This window comes from Phaethon lepturus, unplaced genomic scaffold, assembly GCF_000687285.1.
Source record: "Phaethon lepturus isolate BGI_N335 unplaced genomic scaffold, ASM68728v1 scaffold32548, whole genome shotgun sequence".
Taxonomy (NCBI): Eukaryota; Metazoa; Chordata; class Aves; order Phaethontiformes; family Phaethontidae; genus Phaethon; species Phaethon lepturus.
In genome coordinates this window covers 18,071-35,895 of record NW_010560594.1, presented here as the reverse complement: position 1 = coordinate 35,895, position 17,825 = coordinate 18,071, and the positions used below count along the sequence as shown (strand labels likewise).

The window sequence follows — 17,825 nt, the reverse complement described above, 5'->3', positions numbered from 1 at the left end:
CAGCCTACTGGTGAGGGGGATGGTGGAGAGCCAGCCTGGACGCTGTGCCAGCACTGCCCAGCAGTGGCCAACACACCGGTGTGTTCCCAACGCCGTCCCGGCTGCCCACGCGAAGCACAGCGCCGTGAGGGCTGCGGTGGGGAGAATTTGCTCCATCTCAGCCAGACCCAATACCTTGTGATTGCCAAAGAAAAATATTTATTACAGTAAGAAAATTTAAACATCAACATGAGGTGAGCTGTATTGATGATGAAACAACGGGGAAAAATTGTTGTAGTTCTGCGGTTTGGAAATGGCTTGTTAGCCCCTACAGGATTTAATTTAATCAAAAAAGCGCACAAAAAATCCAGAGTGTGCCACTAAATACCTGAAACTCTATCAGCAAACAACTCAGCAATGAGGAATCACCAGTGTTAGTCTCTCTTTATACCATTGTTTGTCCAAGAATGTAATTAAAATTCAGAATTTCCATAATCTGCCTGGATGGCCTTCTCTTCCATCTCTTGCCTTTGGCCCTTTACTTGCCAAGTAAAATTTGAGATTTTGAGCAGGAGGATTGTCCAAAGCATCTATGCCTGGTGCCCCAAAGTGATTTAGCACCTTAAGTTCCAAAAGATTCAAAAAGCTTTTGAGGATGGATGTTAGCTTCTAAGTATACTTCTGCATTTCTCAGGATGATGCCTTGTAGTTCGAGTTTGATACAGTCTTACTCTGGGACTTCGGCTTTCTTAGTGAAGTCATTTAACTCTATGTAAATTCAGAGGTCTGCATGAGCCTGCAGAATTGATGTCTTAATTTGCTTGCTAGTTTAACCTCCTTGAACTATGGTGATACTACCTCGCTGTCTCACTGGGGTTTGTTCATAAACTGCTTCGGAAAATGAAAAAGGTTACTTTTTTAATTTTTGTACTTTAGAAAGCTAAATGTTTAGAGGCAAATCGTTAGGCTTAGCATTTTGGTTTCTCTTTTTTGTTTGCAAATAGACATCTGCCTGAAATTTTTTTTTAATTCACTACTCTTTTCCTGGGAAGACCTGAGGAAAAAGTCGAGTGCAGGTTTGCTTGCTTAGCAAGTATGTAGCAACTTCCTCCACGATCAAAACACCAAGAGTACCTTACGGCAACAGAGAAGAGATTAGAGAACTGGCAGAGAAGGTGGCAGAAGACAGATTCTGATGTGTTTTCCAGTCTCTTGTCTACCCTTACAAACATTGATGCTATAGCTATCCATTGTGTAATACATGCCAAGCGCATTTTTATTACAGCACAAAAACCTTTTTATGGTTTCTGTATAGAAATTATACATTCTGTAACTTTTGATGACATATATACACTTAAAGAAGCTACACAGGTATGCAGTTACAGCCTTGCAAGCCAAATAGGTTTGTGTGGGAAACATGGCCTTACTGCTGTGTAAAAAGGGAAAGAAAAATAATCTGATAGCTGTAAAATGACTTTCAAAGTATGACCTGAATTTTATTGAAGTAGCAAAAAGTACCTGCATTTTCAGAGAACCTGAAGGAATGGTTCTGAAGTGTGAAATGCCATCATCATTTCATTCGAAGTTAATTCAGTTGTGAATGAGGATACCATAAATACCAATTTTTTATTGCTTTTCAAAGCTCTTAATAAGAGAGATGATGTATGTTGTACAGTTCTACAGCTGTGTTTTGTAAGTTGAGGATGCAGGCTTTTAAAGCATTTAATAATGCTTTATTTTTCAAGAGACCTGAAGCTGTTGGACGCAAGAAGGCTGAAGCAGGGTGACTTGTAGTTAGTTTTCTAACTGGTGTGGAATTCTGTTATCTGCTTAATTAATAAGTGTTTTTCATTCTACTTTGAAAACAAAAGCGTCTAATGTCTTAAGTACATTTTCCAATGTTCATAATCAAGATATTTTAATGTATAATATTTTCTTCTTATGTAGAGCACCTGATGAAATTACAAATGGAAGAGCTTGTAGAATTTCTGCAGGAGTCTTTAGCCAAGGATTTCTTCTATGAAGATGACTTTGTAATAGACCAGCTCCAAAATTCTATATCAGAATTGAAACGAGCAAAGTTGGATTTACCAGTAGCTGGTAAGAAACTTGTTCATATGCAGATTTAGATATTTGGAGCTATTCACACATTGTCCACTTTTAAAGTGTTAATTCATGCTGTTAAAAATTGTGCAAATATTTATCTCTTCAGCACTGCATAGGTTTTAGTTTTGCCCCCCCCCCCCGCAAATATTTTGCAGTTTAAAATCAACACCCTTCATTTCATAAGTTTGCTCTTTTTTGGGTGTTTTGTTTAGTGGTTGTAAGCTAATGGCAAAGCACTTTAAAACATCCCATGTTCTGATAATTTTATTAACTTGGATTTAGAAAATCTTTAAGACAGAAGATTAAATATCAAGGTTTCAAATTATTTGAAGCAACAGCATTGTCTGAGAATCCAGACTGTTTTGTCTGGATTAGCTACAGGTCAAAAAGATTCTTCTGTTAGTCAAATCCAGGTTTTTAATTGCAGGTGATAAACACCCAGAAGGTCTAACTGAATTATTTTCTTTGTTTCTTCTCAGCCTCTGTGTTTGTGCTTTTCTGTTGCAGAGCAGAGATGGTTGTTTCGTAGGGCACTACTGATGAAATGTGTGTAGGTTCTCTTCTCCCTGTACTAAGATTCTATTATCTTTTCTATCCCTACCTCCACAATCTTTAATTAGACTTTTTCTTGTGACTATTCAGAGTCCTTTTTCCTTGCTAATTGTAAAATAGTATGTGAGAAAGAATGTGTTTTTTAAAGTTTTACAAATGTCAGAAATTACCTTAAAATACCTTTGGTAAGTTGCTGTGGTTAGCTTTCAGAAGTTAAGAAGTGTCAGAATAAAGGTTGCCTATATATCATGTTGTGATAATTTATTCCTGAAGCTCTTTCATTAATGAACTTCATTTTTCTGTCTCTGTAGACCTTATTTATTGCATGCAGTATTGGGCTGTTTCAGGACTACTCATCACAAATAGATACCAGTTTCACCTGACTCTTCAGCAGATCTGCCCCTCTGGAGCACACACACTTTCAGTACATCTGTTTCCCATCATCTTGGCTTCTTGTCAGAGCTTCCCATTTCTCTTGCTCCCTGTTCCTGCATTTTGCCCTCTTTCTGACTCTCTGTAACATCTCTCCAGCATGCTTTCTTCCACCGATAGTAGGTCTAAGTCTAGTTCTGCTCTTGTCATCTTGTCTTCTCAATGGTCTTGGTCCTTCTCTAGATCTACAGACTGTGTTCTGTGAGTCTGCAGTTCTCCACGTTACTGCGTGCACTGCTGCTTCCCCTTTCTAATCACAGCCTTCCCATCCTTCTTCCACAAGCTAGATTTCAGTCTTGACTTAGTCTTCAGAGCAGGTTGTTCTTTTCAGCACTGCTCTTCAGCTGTGTGCCTTGTCAGACATCTTGTCACAGCTGAGGCTTGGTCATGGTGCCTAGATGTGAGCAAATAACGTCAATGAGCAACTTTGTCTTTTGGCATCAATACCACTCTATCATCTTAAACCAAGATAGATCATTGGAGTGCTTTCTGTTAAAAATACTGAGCTCTCCGTGATCCTGTTGGAACAGTGAGGGCGTTCCTCTCATGCCCCCTGAAAATTTAATTGTTTGTAGATGGGTAGATTTTTAATGAATGTGGTAAAATAAATTTCAGCAGCGAGAAGTTTCTAGTTTCCACTTGAAACTGTGGTAGCTGAAGAGTTGGGAAAGATTTGTGTAGTTCGCTACATGGAGTTAACGTATCTCCCAGCCTAGAAAATCAGATGCATGTAACTTGTGTAGAGAATTTCTGTGGAAAATACAGAATTTACTGGAAATTTTCTTGAACAAAAAAACGAAGACAGAAAGTCTGTTCCTAACTTATTTATGTTTTAAGGCTTTTCTTTTGGGAGAATGTAAAATGCCTTCAAGTGAAATTTTGTTTAAGAATACTCTGGATCTTAACAAAAAATTAAAGGAGGCTGTAGGTGATGTAAGAGCCACCACCCTGCAGCGCAGTAACAGAAAGTGTGAGACACAAGGAGTCGTCTTGTGCCAACAGCAAAGCGTAGTGAATGTATCTTCTTGCCGAGACAGTTTGTCAATGGAATGCAAATTGTTTGGTTTCATACTTTGTACGTTTAAGTGTAACTTCTAATATTACTAGCTGACAGGATGGTAATTGTTTTGAGCCATATTGGTTCTCTCTTTTGGATAGCTGAAGTGACTTCAATGACAGTAAAACGCCTTTCCCTCCCTGCCCCCCATGTGAATGAGGGAGGTTTAATATTAGAATAGGAAAAGCAAAGCCAAAGTGAAGTATATTTTGGTGTTGGATGAGGAATTGAGCTTTCTTCTTTTTTAATTTCAGAGCAGCGTGGGAAAGCCTCTCTGTGTGGTATATTTTTGCCGGGGGTAAATGGGAACATTTTTTAACCTTTCACAAAATAAATATAAAATGCCTTCATCCTAATCCTTGGGAATCCAGCTGATTTGTCTGCTGTTATCTGTAGCTGAGTGAGGCTGCCTCATTTGTTCTTCATATGAATTTCAAAAACCTTTGATTTATTTTTTTTTTCTTTTAACACTCTGATGTTCTTTTCGGTTTTACTAATCACTATCTTCAGGCAATAATATTTTCTACAGGTTCTCAGCATTCTCTAGACATTCAGCTTCGCTTACGTGCCGGTCTGACTCTACTATCTTTACTACCTTCAGTCTCTTTTTACTATTTTTCTTCTAATTTCATGTAAAACTTAGGAAACCATTATATGTCATGCAGCAATACACAAAAAAATGAACCAGACTGTTCATTTAAGTATCCACTGTAGCCTGAGAAAACAGTGCTTATTTTGTTTTCTTGGCTGAAATCAAAGCACTACTTCTTATCTTGTACATTTTTTGCTTTTATTTTTTTTGTTGGTGGTTTTGTTTTGTTTTGTTTTTTTTTCATTGAGCAAGAATTACACCTTTAAGAACTAAACTAAAAATGCACGCTAGGAAAAAGAAAAATCTCCATCTTACAGTTGTATCAGTATCAGTCATCCAGGAGTAGTCGTGAGCTAATTAAGCTCAGTGGAATTTTCCATCTGGCATCCTTTGTTAGGCTGTATAGATTTTCCTGCCCTAGTAGTAAGCTGCAGCAGGATAGTAAGAGGTAATAACTTTCGTGTTCCTTTAAAGTGAATGTCTGCTTATAACATAGCTTTCTCTGGCTTGCTTCCTCTATGGTTTCTCCTACTGTATTAAGGAGCTCCTTGTTCCCTTCGGAGCAGAGAGGAAGAAAGGGCCTGCATTTAACACTTTCTCACCGATAAAAACCTTAAAATGCTCAGCCAGACCATGGACGTTAAGGGGATCACGCTAATTTTGGATGTCAGTGAAATGCTTTTGGCAATACTAGGGCTATTTTGCATAAAGCAGAGCATGGATTTTCATTCCTCTTTGTAATTTCTAGTCTAACTGCTAGCCAGTACAGGATAGCCTGTACTTAGCAACTACAACCTTCAGAGCATGGCTTGCAGCTTAAGTGCTGTTCTCAAAACCCGAGGTAGGCATCCCTGTTCAGTGACTCTGTGGAGACAGTAAGTGGTATGGATAAGCACGCTCCTTACTGGCAAGCCGCTTGGTTATCAAGCCCCCAGAGAGGCAGGCTGTGACAGCTATACGGTAGAAATTGTCCTTGAAGGTACTTCTCCTCTGACATATCATCAAGCAAATTTAGTAGAAAAGGCAATAGGTAGTTTCTGGATTGCCTGGAATGTTATGCAGGTTGTCCACACCACTCATCTAAATCTGCGTGACTCCTGTTTACATCTTCTCAAGGAGCCAGATCTGACACAGAGTGGACAATCTCTCCCTTAATTCAAGGATAATGTCAAAGCGTAGTGAACGGAATTTTCCTGGTATACACCATTGATGCAAAAAATTTCTTGATGCAGATGCTTTTCTTAGTTGTTATTTAAAGCAACAGTAAAATTCTTGAAAGGCTCACAAGATCTGGGTAGAACATCCAGCTTTGCTGTAAGTTATTGCTGTAGGACTACATAGGTAATGTAATGCTTAATAAACAATACTTATATATCAATACATATTTTTATAGTGTCTTACTACAGCAAAAGTGCTTACCAGTGGAAGTTTCATATTCTACTTAAAAATACATGACTGAAAATAGTTTATTAATCTAAAGCTTCATAAACAAGTCAGGCCTACCTTCAAGGCTGAATGCCCTCAGGTCTGTTCTTCAGACAATTTAGCACCCACGTTTTGAAACCAGGTATCCTGAAAAAGGAGGGCATAGGGATACTGGGATTGATTTTTTTTTTTTAAATAATATATATATTTATTATTTTTTTAATGACTGAAAGTTTAATAGACCTTACAGCAGCCTTTTCCAGAGATAAAGGTCTTGCACTTTAATTTTAAAGCAATGTTGCCTAACTTGGAATCTACCAATGTCCTTATCTGTGTACATGTTAATAAGGAGCTGCACCCAAAAATTATCTCTGTGCATTGGTAATACTGGCTTTAGACTCTGACGCAGTTCTCCTATTTCTCCCATCTTCTCTGTACTCAGGGACAACTAGCAAGGCTCGAATCTTGCATTTGCCATAAATTTTTTAAATGTTTATCTGCTCTTTCTCTTTAAAAATATATTTTATTAAATGTATTAACAGTATCTTTTATTCAAATATCTGTCTATTTTAAATACTCATCAGTGACAGTGCAGAAGTCTATACTAGGTTGATAATCTATTAATGTCTGTTCCTCTGCTGTTAATGTGCCTTTTGACAGACAAAACAATAGAAATATGTAAGTCAGCTTGACTTTCCTGTTTCTGATGGTGTCTCTCTTTTGGTTGTGTTTTGTTTCAGAGGAATTTTGGATTTTTCACTTGTGCTTGAAGAATACACAAGTAGCTATTTCATACAATGCACTTCATATTTTAATCAACTAAACTAATTTTTCTGCCTTGTTTCTTGTGTGATATAACTACTTTACACTATCATAAAGAAAATTAATATATGGAATTATACTAATATAATTAGTGTATTATTTTCAGCAGTTTTAGACCTTGGCTTTGCATAATTTAAAAATCTTTACTGTTTAAAACTTGCATGTTTTTAAAAAATATGATCTAGATAGTTATGTTGGTCATTGTTCATATTCCTATGTTAAAGTGACTTTTCAAGGAAGTATGTTTTCTGGAAGAATTGAAGAATTAAAGATGTAATGTGAAGTGGCTAATTTTAGAAATTTTTTTTGCAAAGGCAGCTTACAGGCATACAGCTGGCCACCTGTATCTTCTGGTTGATGACCAAATTTGTTAACATTTCTATTTTTTATCTAAATGCAGATGTTTATGAAGTAAGTTTTCTTTACTGCCAGTACTACGAAAGTGACATAGCAGCAGAAAGGCAAACAGTGTATTTTGTTCTACCTTCAAGTTGTCAGGCAAGATTTCATTTTAGTAACTCCTTTGCCAATGATGGTCTATAAGGGGGAGGAGGTGCAGAGGTTGACTTTCCGACAGCAGCTTGAGCTTCTAGTGCAGGCACTTAAATTTCTTTAAAACTCTCTTCGGCTTGTAAACTGAAGAAGTAAGATGGGATGTCACCGATGGAAAATAAACACAAAATATCGAGATGTCATTTTAAGAGTTGTTTTTATGACCATTACCATCCTTGAAAACTGTGTTAGAACAGTCAAAGTGCATGTATTCTGGTGCTGAAATTAAGGACTAGACTGTTATTCACTGGAGAGAGCACTTAAAGCACTTTACTCCAATTATATGTCTGCTAGTCAATGCATGAGGCTGTTAGTGTCTCCTGAAGCAATTATCTGTGATAGTCTTGTAGTTGAGATCGACTTCCACTGGGTGGTGACCAAGACTTGTTAGAGCAGGAAGAAGTCGGTAGACTAAAACTTTCTTTAATATGCCTTGAATTTCTTATCTTTTTGGGAACAGTCAGATCTCTCCTATTTGCTTTGTTCCTTTTCATGTTAGGTAATATGTTCACCAGCAGCAAACAAGCAGCTGATTGTTCTTGTTTTGCTTAAATTTTCTCTCTCTATTTCCATTTCTTTCCTTCCTCACCCATTTTTCACCCTATTTTCTTTGTTGTTTGCTTATTTTATGCTATACTGCATACAAGCCAACTAAATCACTACCTTTCTTTTAAAGGAAAAATAGGCTATCCTATAGTCCCAGCCCTGTAAATTCTGATATAAGCTATTATGTTTGTCTTTGGGAAAAGCCAGTAACTAAACTCTGTCGAGGAACCTGTTCTGTTGAAGGAAAAGGGAGAGAGAAGGATGAGAATTACCCAGTTCTGCATCTCATGTCAATACCGGCAGCTTGGGGAAAATGTGATTGCCTGGTTCGCTTCAGAAGACAAAGGCACATTTGTAGAGGTTGCTGCCAAAACAATCACAGCTGAACTGGACAGCTTTCTCTTAACTTTCAGTTTTAAAATGCTTTTAAACCTTGTATGTAAACATAGATTGTATAGAAAAGCACTTGTCCCAGAATTCTCATAGAATTCAAACATTTCTTCGTTCCACAGACAGGTCTGTCCAGAAAGTGAATTAACTCAGACTTTGGATCAACAGCACAAACAGATATTCAACTGAATGCCCTTGAAAACATTCAAATAAAATTTCTGCATGCTCAGATCTGAGGAGTTTGAACAGTGAGTTTAGTTGAAGTAGTAAAGATGATGGTTAAGAGCTGTGTGTGAGGCTTTAGGCAGTTTTGGAGTGGAAAATTGGTAGAGAAAAGATATGCGGCTTGAGAAGAAATGGTGCTTTTGCGTGCTTCTCTGGTGAGCTATTTGTGTACCTCTTAATGGTAGAGATGTTTGTTGTGACTTGGTTTATTTTGTTTGCTTTTGCATTGTGGTTTCTTTTCTCAGCTCTTTGCTTTTATTACCTTCTTTCTTTCTTTCTTTCTTGCCAGCATGCAGCACCATGGTTTTCGTGCTATTCTTGCTGATAGTGGACTGCTTAAAGCATCTGTGGACATAGTTTGCATGCTGTTTCATGCATTTGAGGAATGTCTCATTGCGTTCATGTGCATGGTGATAGATTCGGTTATCCTCTACTTGTTTGTGGACTTTTTTGGAACTTCAGGAGTTTTTATTTGTTTTTCAAGTACTTGGTAGTTCCACTGGAAGTCACGCCTGTGTATGTATGTATGTATATGTATACTTAAATTAGAATTAAATACCTGTTTTGCAGTTTAAAACGAATTGATTTTCCTTTAGAGGGTGACCGGTTTGCAGGATGTCTTTGTGCTGCAGCATCATAGATCCTTACACAACTCCTTTCCTTCTAACGCATTTTAAGGCAGGAGGTGATGAGAGCTCAAGCATTTTTGAATCAGGACAAGGCCTGTGCTTCGTAGCTTTGATTACTGGATTGAGTACCTCTAGCAATGTGGCCTTTCCTAAAGTTTCACATGCAGATGTGGTTGATTAAGCAAGCTGTGCCAGTTGTTTCTGTCTGAGGTCAAGTTAAACCAACACCCGTGGCAGCCCTGTGGCTAAGATTTAAAGTTGTATTTCTTCTTTTCCCCACTGACCCTCCTTCCACATGTACTCACTGTTCCATGTTTTTGTCTTCTGTGAAAGCACTAAGCTCTGGTATTACCAGCCTATAAACATGGTATCATGCTGTTAGAATGCAGAGGTTTTCTTCTAAATGAACTATTGTCTTTGAATGCTCTGCTTCTTACTCAGTACATGAATTAATGTCAATTTTAACAGTTTCACAACAGACCTAGTAAGACTTCTCTGATACTAATTTTACAGCTGTGATTCATGTTATAGCATACATCATCTAGGCAGTGCAGCCCACATATACCTACTTCTAGTGTCGTCTTTTACCCTGAAATGTGATGGAAAGATGACAGAAAGTAATCTTCAAAGCAGCCTAGATAAAATTCAAAAAAATGTCTGCAGTATTCTCACTTGGGTTTTATTAGAACTTAATGGTAATTAAGAAACCTTAAATGTGTGAAATTAAAAACAAAAAAACCTCACACAAACCCTACCTTTATTGTACAACCAAGTATATTTCAAAGGATCTTGTATTGCTCTGTATGCATTTCTGAAAGAGTAAAAACTGGAAGAAAGGAAATCAGTTTGTGCTTTTAACGTCTTTGTACAAATGAAGGAAGCATTGCAGCTACTTGAGGAACTTGTCCTCAGGTTTTTTTATATAGTTTGGATAGCTGAATTTCAAGCATGGATAAAAATAAATAATTTTTCGAAAACATTTATTGCATACAAGGACAGGAATTAAATAATTTACAGATGTTGAGGAACCATTTAGTTATGCTGTCTCATATGGATCACGTGGAGGTTATAAATGGATTAGTAGCATATAAAGACTAGTTCTATATGATTTAGATGAAAAGTTTTTGATCTGTACTTTGAGTATTGTTTCTTAATTCAGACTTCATGTTGTTTTAACATTTAAAATTCATAAGATTGAAAGCACTGTCATGTATAGTTCCCGTATCAGGGATATTTATTATGGGCAAAATTCACTTTTATTTAGAAGACAAGATCTTCAGCTTTGCTTGACAAATTAAATGGTACAGATGCCTTTTGCCAAACTGAAGCAAATTCAGAAAGTGAACTCCTTTTCGTAAAGAATAAAGAACAATTTTGAAAAGACTGATGCAACAGACAGTATATTGCACAGCTATTAAATCATCCATTTTACAGCATCCATGCAACTCACTCCTCTGTCCCTTCTGTTCTTCCAATGTCGCACTGCTGGGGAATGCAAGTCTACAAATGCATGCTCCAGATTTTAGCCTGATTTGTGAATCATGAGTCCTTGCAGTGAGGGGGAACAAACCACAAGGCTTGGAATACAAGAGCTACTCATTGGAGCCTAATGCTGAGGCCCTACCCCACCATGTAACCTGCTGTACTGTCTTGCAACCGTTTCTATGGGTATTCTCCATCACAGAGTATAGCATGCAAGGTATATAATCCTGTAAGATGATTTAACATGTGGAATCTCCATGTCTGCACTTGGGTCACAACAACCCCATGCAATGCTACAGGCTTGGGGAGGAGTGGCTGGAGAGCTGCCCGGTGGAAAAGGACCTGGGGGTGCTGGTTGACAGCCGGCTGAACATGAGCCAGCAGTGTGACCAGGTGGCCAAGAAGGCCAGCAGCGTCCTGACCTGTATCAGCAATAGTGTGGCCAGCAGGAGTAGGGAAGTAATTGTGCCCCTGTACTCGGCACCGATGAGGCCGCACCTCGAATACTGTGTTTGGTTTTGGGCCCCTCACTACAAGAAGGATGTTGAGGTGCTGGAGCGTGTCCAGAGAAGGGCAACGAAGCTGGTGAGGGGTCTGGAGCACAAGTCTTACAAGGAGTGGCTGAGGGAACTGGCGTTGTTTAGTCTGGAGAAGAGGAGGCTGAGGGGAGACCTTATCACTCTCTACAGCTACCTGAAAGGGGGTTGTGGCAACGAGGGCACTGGTCTCCTCTCCCAAGTAACCAGAGGAAATGGCCTCAAGTTGCGCCAGGGGAGGTTTAGATTGGATATTAGGAAAAATTGCTTCACTGAGAGGGTGGTCAGGCATTGGAACAGGCTGCCCAGGGAGGTGGTGGAGTCGCCATCTCTGGAAGTGTTCAAAAAACTTGTGAATGTAGTGCTTCAGGACGTGGTTTAGGGGACACGGTGGCGCTGGATTAATGGTTGGACTTGATGATCTTGAAGGTCCTTTCCAGCCTTGGTGGTTCTGTGATTCTGTGTAGGGATGAGCAATGGGGGAGAGGGCTCAGCATGAGTATCTTCCTTTGCCAAGGTGTAGCAAGGTGGACAATGAGTGTCTTCAGTGTAAGAGCAGAGATTTGTGTATCTAAATAATTGTATGACCATAATTGAGCAGAGGATAACTAGGGAAAAATAAGAGTGGAGGGATGGCTTCACCAAAGGCAGGCCCTGCCTGACCAACCTAGTGGCCTTCTATGATAGTGTGACCACATCAGTGGACAAGGGAAAAGCTACCAGTGTTGTCTATCTGGACTTCTGTAAGGCCTTTGACACAGTCCCCTACAACATCCTTCTCTCTAAATTGGAGATATATGGATTGGATAGGTGGACTGTTGGGTGGATGAGGAAGTGGTTCGATGGTCACATCCAGAGGGTAGTGGTCAACAGCTCAGTGTCCAGATGGAGATTGGTGACGAGTGGTGTCCCTCAGGGGTCTGTACTGGGATCAGTACTCTTTAGTATCTTCATCAGTGACATCGACAGTGAGATCAAGTGCACCCTCAGCAATTTGCAGACAACACCAAGCTGAGTGGTGCGGTTGACACGCCTGGGGGACGGGATGCTGTCCCGAGGGAGCTCGACAAGCTCAAGGAGTGGGCCCATGTGAACCTCATGAGGTTCAACAAGGCCAAGTGCAGGGTCCTGCACTTGGGTCGGGGCAACCCCCGGTATCAGCACAGGCTGGGGATGAAGAGATGGAGAGCAGCCCTGCCCAGAAGGACTTGGGGGTACTGGTGGATGAAAAGCTGGACATGAGCTGGCAATGTGCGCTCGCAGCCCAGAAGACCAACCGTGTCCTGGGCTGCACCCAAAGCCGCGTGGCCAGCAGGGCGAGGGAGGGGATTCTGCTCCTCTGCCCCGCGCTGGGGAGACCCCCCTGCAGTGCTGCGTCCAGCTCTGGAGCCCTCGGCACAGGAGGGACATGGACCTGTTAAAGTGGGGCCAGAGGAGGCCCCAGCAATGCTCCAAGGGCTGGAACAGCTCTGCTTGGGAGGACAGGCTGGGAGAGCTGGGGTTGTTCAGCCTGGAGAAGAGAAGGCTCCGGGGAGACCTTATTGCAACCTCCTAGTACCTAAAGGGTGCTTATAGGAAAGATGAGGACAGGCTTTTTAGCAGGGCCTGTTGCGATAGGACAAGGGGTAATGGTTTTAAACTGAAAGAGAGTAGATTTAGACTGGACATAAGGAAGACATTTTTCACAGTGAGGTTGGTGAAACTCTGGCGCAGGTTGCCCAGAGAGGTGGTAGATACTCCATCCCTGGAAACATCCCAGGTCAGGCTGGACGGGGCTCTGAGCAACCTGCTCTAGTTGCAGATGTCCCTGCTCATGGCAGGGGGTTGGACTAGATGGCCTTTTAAGGTCCCTTCCAACCCAAACTATTCTATGATTCTACAGAAAGCCTGGGTAGGCTGTGTTTATGAAGTATTTCTAAAGGAAAGGGTAGGTTTCTATATGACCTTTGGCCTCATATGAAGACTTTGAAAATCAAGAAAAGGCTAGTGTAATTGCTTGGTAAAACCAGACTGTTTTTGTTAAGTACTTTTTATTTAGTTTTCTTGCCATGACACATGCCGTCATTGTGTTCTTCTCTGCTGTCTTCCTGCTATGTCCTAGCCGGCACAAACTGCAAGTTTTTGTTTAGTTTATATAGCAACTGATCTGTGATGGTAGTTTTTATGCTGTTATAATAAATAATACTGACCTTGGCTGCTGGCTTTCCTGTTGTGTATCTCTATCATGAACCAGTCATCAAAGACTGAACTCATACTACTGACTGTAAAAATGAACATACCTCATTTCTAACATTAGTGCTCATGTCAGGGATAGAGACATCTGTATGTGCTCACTCCTGTGAACCCATATAGACGCGTAAGTGGAATTTTAATTACAGATAGCTAGAAAGAGTGAGGTGCCAACTTTATGCTCTTTGATGATGGAGAAAGTTTCTGTGGTTTTTGTCTTGGGAAGAAGCATGGATTAAGCAAAGTTATTTTACCAACAGCCGTTTTATATAATTTATTTTGTGTGACATTTAAGCAAAGGTAGCCATTTCTTTTTTTCTCCTTACAGCAGAGCCTTTACTTAGAGAGTAAGTAGGATTTGTTTGGTTATGCTGACTTTAACGTTTTTTTATTTGGGGGAAATACTGAACATCAAATAAATTAAATTTAGATTAATACATTTAATTAGAAGTATGTGACCTTTTCTGCTTATAAGGGGAACGTAATGTATTACACAATTAAGTTGTATGCAAGTGGATATGATAAAAGACTTTTAGAATATGAAGGGCATTGACTGCTAAGGAGAAAGACTGCAGTGGAAAATTTGGTGTAAGTTCTATGAGCGGCATCAAGCAATGAAATACGTCTTTATTCTTTCTGTAGCGGCAATGTGGATTGTACTGGGGCCCCACATAACTGATGTTTACCACTGGCTGTTGCAATGTGTTGAGCTCCAGTCTGGGAGAATTTTCTATTCATACCCTAGTTCTGTAAATGGTGTCCTTGTGTTTGGTGAAACTCATCCATTGAACACTCAGTTGAAATCATGACATAGCCACTATTAGTGTTAGCTACTTCTGTTGTTCTGTAACTGGTAAAAAACTGAACTAAAAAAATACGAATCTGCATAGGGCCTTTTAGTTATACTGTAGCTTTTTAATACTAGGATGAAATTTGTAGGCAAGGTTGAGGGGGAACAAGGACTTATCTGTGTACATGTTAATGAGGGGCTCCACCCAAGAAAAGAAGTGAGAGGAAGTTCAAAGATGTCTTCTAGGAAGCTTGTGCATGTGAGTGAGGAGCTGATAGTATAGCGTACCAGAGGTGAACATTAAAATATGAATGACTAGAAGACAATAGTTTGGCAGAGGGATATTGGGAAGGATTTTTAAAGTGGATAAAGTAGTTTATTTGATATGACAGGGAAATTGTGAGGAGGGTTACATACAGAGTAGGTACTGTAACCAAAATGTCATGTAGGAAAATGATTTTTTGCAGCAGTGTCATGAATGAGCAAAAGCTTGGCAAGATTGCATCCGCTATAGAAAGCATGACTATAGAGTAACTGGTTGAGATGATAGCCTAAACAAAATCTGTGTTCGATGTCAGTGTACAGAAGAACCTTTGGGGTGTTTAGCAGAATGGTGACCCAGAGAGAGGCCCAGGTTCATAGCTACTTTTGCTTGTATGACCAACAGATCAAAGAACACTTCTGTACAAGGTGAATTTATGTCACTATTCTTGTTTTAGGTAAAGAAGATGAATTTCCAAAGAAGCCATTGGGGCAGATTCCATCAGGACCTCAGCCCGCTATGCTTAACTCCACTCCAATGCTTAATGGACAGAACAACACTGGTACACAAACAAGAAGGACAGAGAGGAGACCATCCCCAGGAGAAGAACCAGAAAGTTCACCAAATAACCGAAAAAGAATTAATTCACTGGAAAAGAAACCTTCCTTAAAACAGCAGAAGACTCGACCCATAGACACACAAAGTAATATGCTTAAGAATGAGGTAGATACCAGAAGAAAGCCTCAGACAACAGAGCAGGATAACTCGAGACAGTATAATAATGCAGCTGCTAATCAAAATTCTAATGCTACTTCAAATACAAGAAGGGAATTTGTCCCTAAGTGGAATAAGCCGTCTGATATCAAAATAATTGAAAAGACAATGAAACTTACTGCAGAGGTGAAAGGAAAGCCAATAAACCATTCCGTTTCGGGCCCACCACCAAGTCCTGGAGAAACGCAGCCTTTGAATGTAAAGCAGAAGATGAGGGTTTTGGATGCTGATGAAGGTAAGCGAGGGTCTAATGCATCTCAGTATGACAATGTTCCAGAAGTTGAGAATGAGAATGAGAATCTTGTTGAAGAGATGCTTGAGAGAGCTCATCCGCAGAGCCCTAGGCACGTAACATATTCTAATAGTCCAAGAAAGCAAACTGAAAAAATACCAGCTCCATTTAAAATACCCAGTAATTACACCTTCAATTCACAACCCAGATCTCCAAAATATTCATCACAATCTGATGGACCACCCCATGGACTGAATGTAAAGCAGCCACTGCCATGTTATAGTAATCCACCTACTTACCATGGAAATTCTCCAAAGCATGTTTCCAGTATAGGCAGTACAAGTTCTATACCTCTACAATACTACGGGAGTAGAACCAGCCCTTCTGGTAGGCCATATGGTTCTTTTATTTCCGTAGATTATTCTCCGGATAAACTACAAATGAATTCCTATCCTGCCAGTCGCCAAAATCCTCTTTCACCAACCCCTGGTCAGATAGAAGTAGCCCCTGTTGATGCTTATACCAGCAACTCAAGGTCCCCCACAGGTGTCAAATTCATAATCCCTCCGGTGGATTATTTACCAGAAGATAGAAAGTGGCCAGATGGAGCATATATTTACAGACATGAACCCTACAGGCAGCCGTGGACCCAAGACGTTAACAAAGGCCACTTGGATAATTTCCAGAAATATCAGCATTTTCAGTCAACGCCTTTTCAAGACCGTAGTCTTCCTGCTGTTTCTGTGGATAGTCCAATAAGATACAGGACTTCACCAACCTTGGAAGAGCATGGTTCACCACAATACCAGTATTCAAGCCCATCAGCTCAAGCCCAACACTATCGAAATAGAAATGATGGATTGTCTATGCATGAATCAGTGCTTCTCTGAGAATCTGTCTGTCCTTAGTAAAATGGCAATAACCAAAACCAGTTATTACTGTGTTAGTAGTAGTCCACCTCAGTTCTTCTATGAAATGCGGGCAGTTCGCATGACTCTCAAAAATAACACTATTTCAAAGATGTTTCAGACTTTCATTGAAGATTAGTTGAGTTCTTAGACTTGCATTGAAGCTATTGAAAATGATCTGATGCATGTAGACATAGCAATAAGATCATATACACAATGTGGTTAATGCTGTCATTGTTCCTTACATTTAAATAACTTGTGTTATGATCTTTTTGCCTAAAACCTGTAACACATTTACAAGTTTTATTTTGACTGACATTATTAATGCACTGTATAGACGTGTGTGTGTGCGCGTGTGTGAGCGTGCACTTACAATACACAAATGCATATGGAAGAGCTAAAGAGTTTAAATGTAAATGCATTTAACTTTGGGCAAAGCTTGTGAAGTACTTTTATTTCATATTAATTTTTTGTTGTAATTTATTTGAGAAGCCATTCATTTTGAATGGGAATTTCTGTCATTTTTATACAGCTGCCTCAGCATCCCAGTATCTGTTCTGGGCAGGAGAGATGCTTTGGGATTATTAATTTAATCTTATGTGAGAGTTATTTTCCTCTCCTTTGACTACTGTTTGTCATTTTCCTCAGCAAGAAGGAGCCAGGCAGGCAAAAGCAGAAAGCCAAAAATGTCTCTCTAATCCGGCTAAGAAACGGTGCTTAAAATTCAGGGCAGTGTTTATTTTTTGAAATGCATCGAAAGTGGAGAATTTTTACCTTCTCACCCAAATCTACCTTCAGAATGTTGTCCTATATGCGAAATATTGGAGCACAGTGAGAATAATGCCAGATACAGAAATGGTGCTGCACCCTTCCCTTTTTGCTGTGCTGTGCTGTCAAGCTAAACAAACTGGTTGCAGGGCCAAATCTCACCAGTGCCAGGGAATGACCAGCTCCTTGACACTCTTGTGAACTACACACAGGAGTCTGAGATTTGGTCAAGGCTTGATATTCCCTGAGCTGTGTGAGTATGCAGTGTCCCTTCTCTTAAGCTTTATCATGTCACTTCCATTTTGTTTTGCCCTTTTTTACCCCAAAGAGCCGGTAGGTTCGTGTCTGTGATGGGGCACGTGCCACTGGGCTATCAGGCTGCTGAGAGGCTGTGTGGTGTTAATAGGAAACTTAGACTCCTGGTAATCTAAGTATTTTTAATTAGTGTTTGCAGCCTTTTCTACTTTGTGTTTTCCTTTCCTTGACTGTGAATTGGGGGTGGAAAAAAAAAAAAGGCAGGTTAAGCGGCACATGTAG

The 17,825-nt window shown here is 39.9% G+C and overlaps 1 protein-coding gene across 1 annotated transcript in view; it reads left to right on the top strand.

Annotated features, from left to right (window-relative positions):
• The window catches only part of USP6NL (USP6 N-terminal like), a gene marked incomplete at its 5' end in the record, with an annotated part of 32,849 nt that extends 15,409 nt beyond the window's left edge, over window positions 1–17,440 (top strand). Inside the window, 2 exons of the mRNA XM_010293720.1 lie at window positions 1,927–2,079; window positions 15,064–17,440. Coding sequence (XP_010292022.1) covers window positions 1,927–2,079; window positions 15,064–16,502 — 1,592 coding nt within the window. The remainder of the gene's footprint in view (window positions 1–1,926; window positions 2,080–15,063) is intronic.
• Between the last annotated feature and the right edge of the window lie 385 nt (window positions 17,441–17,825).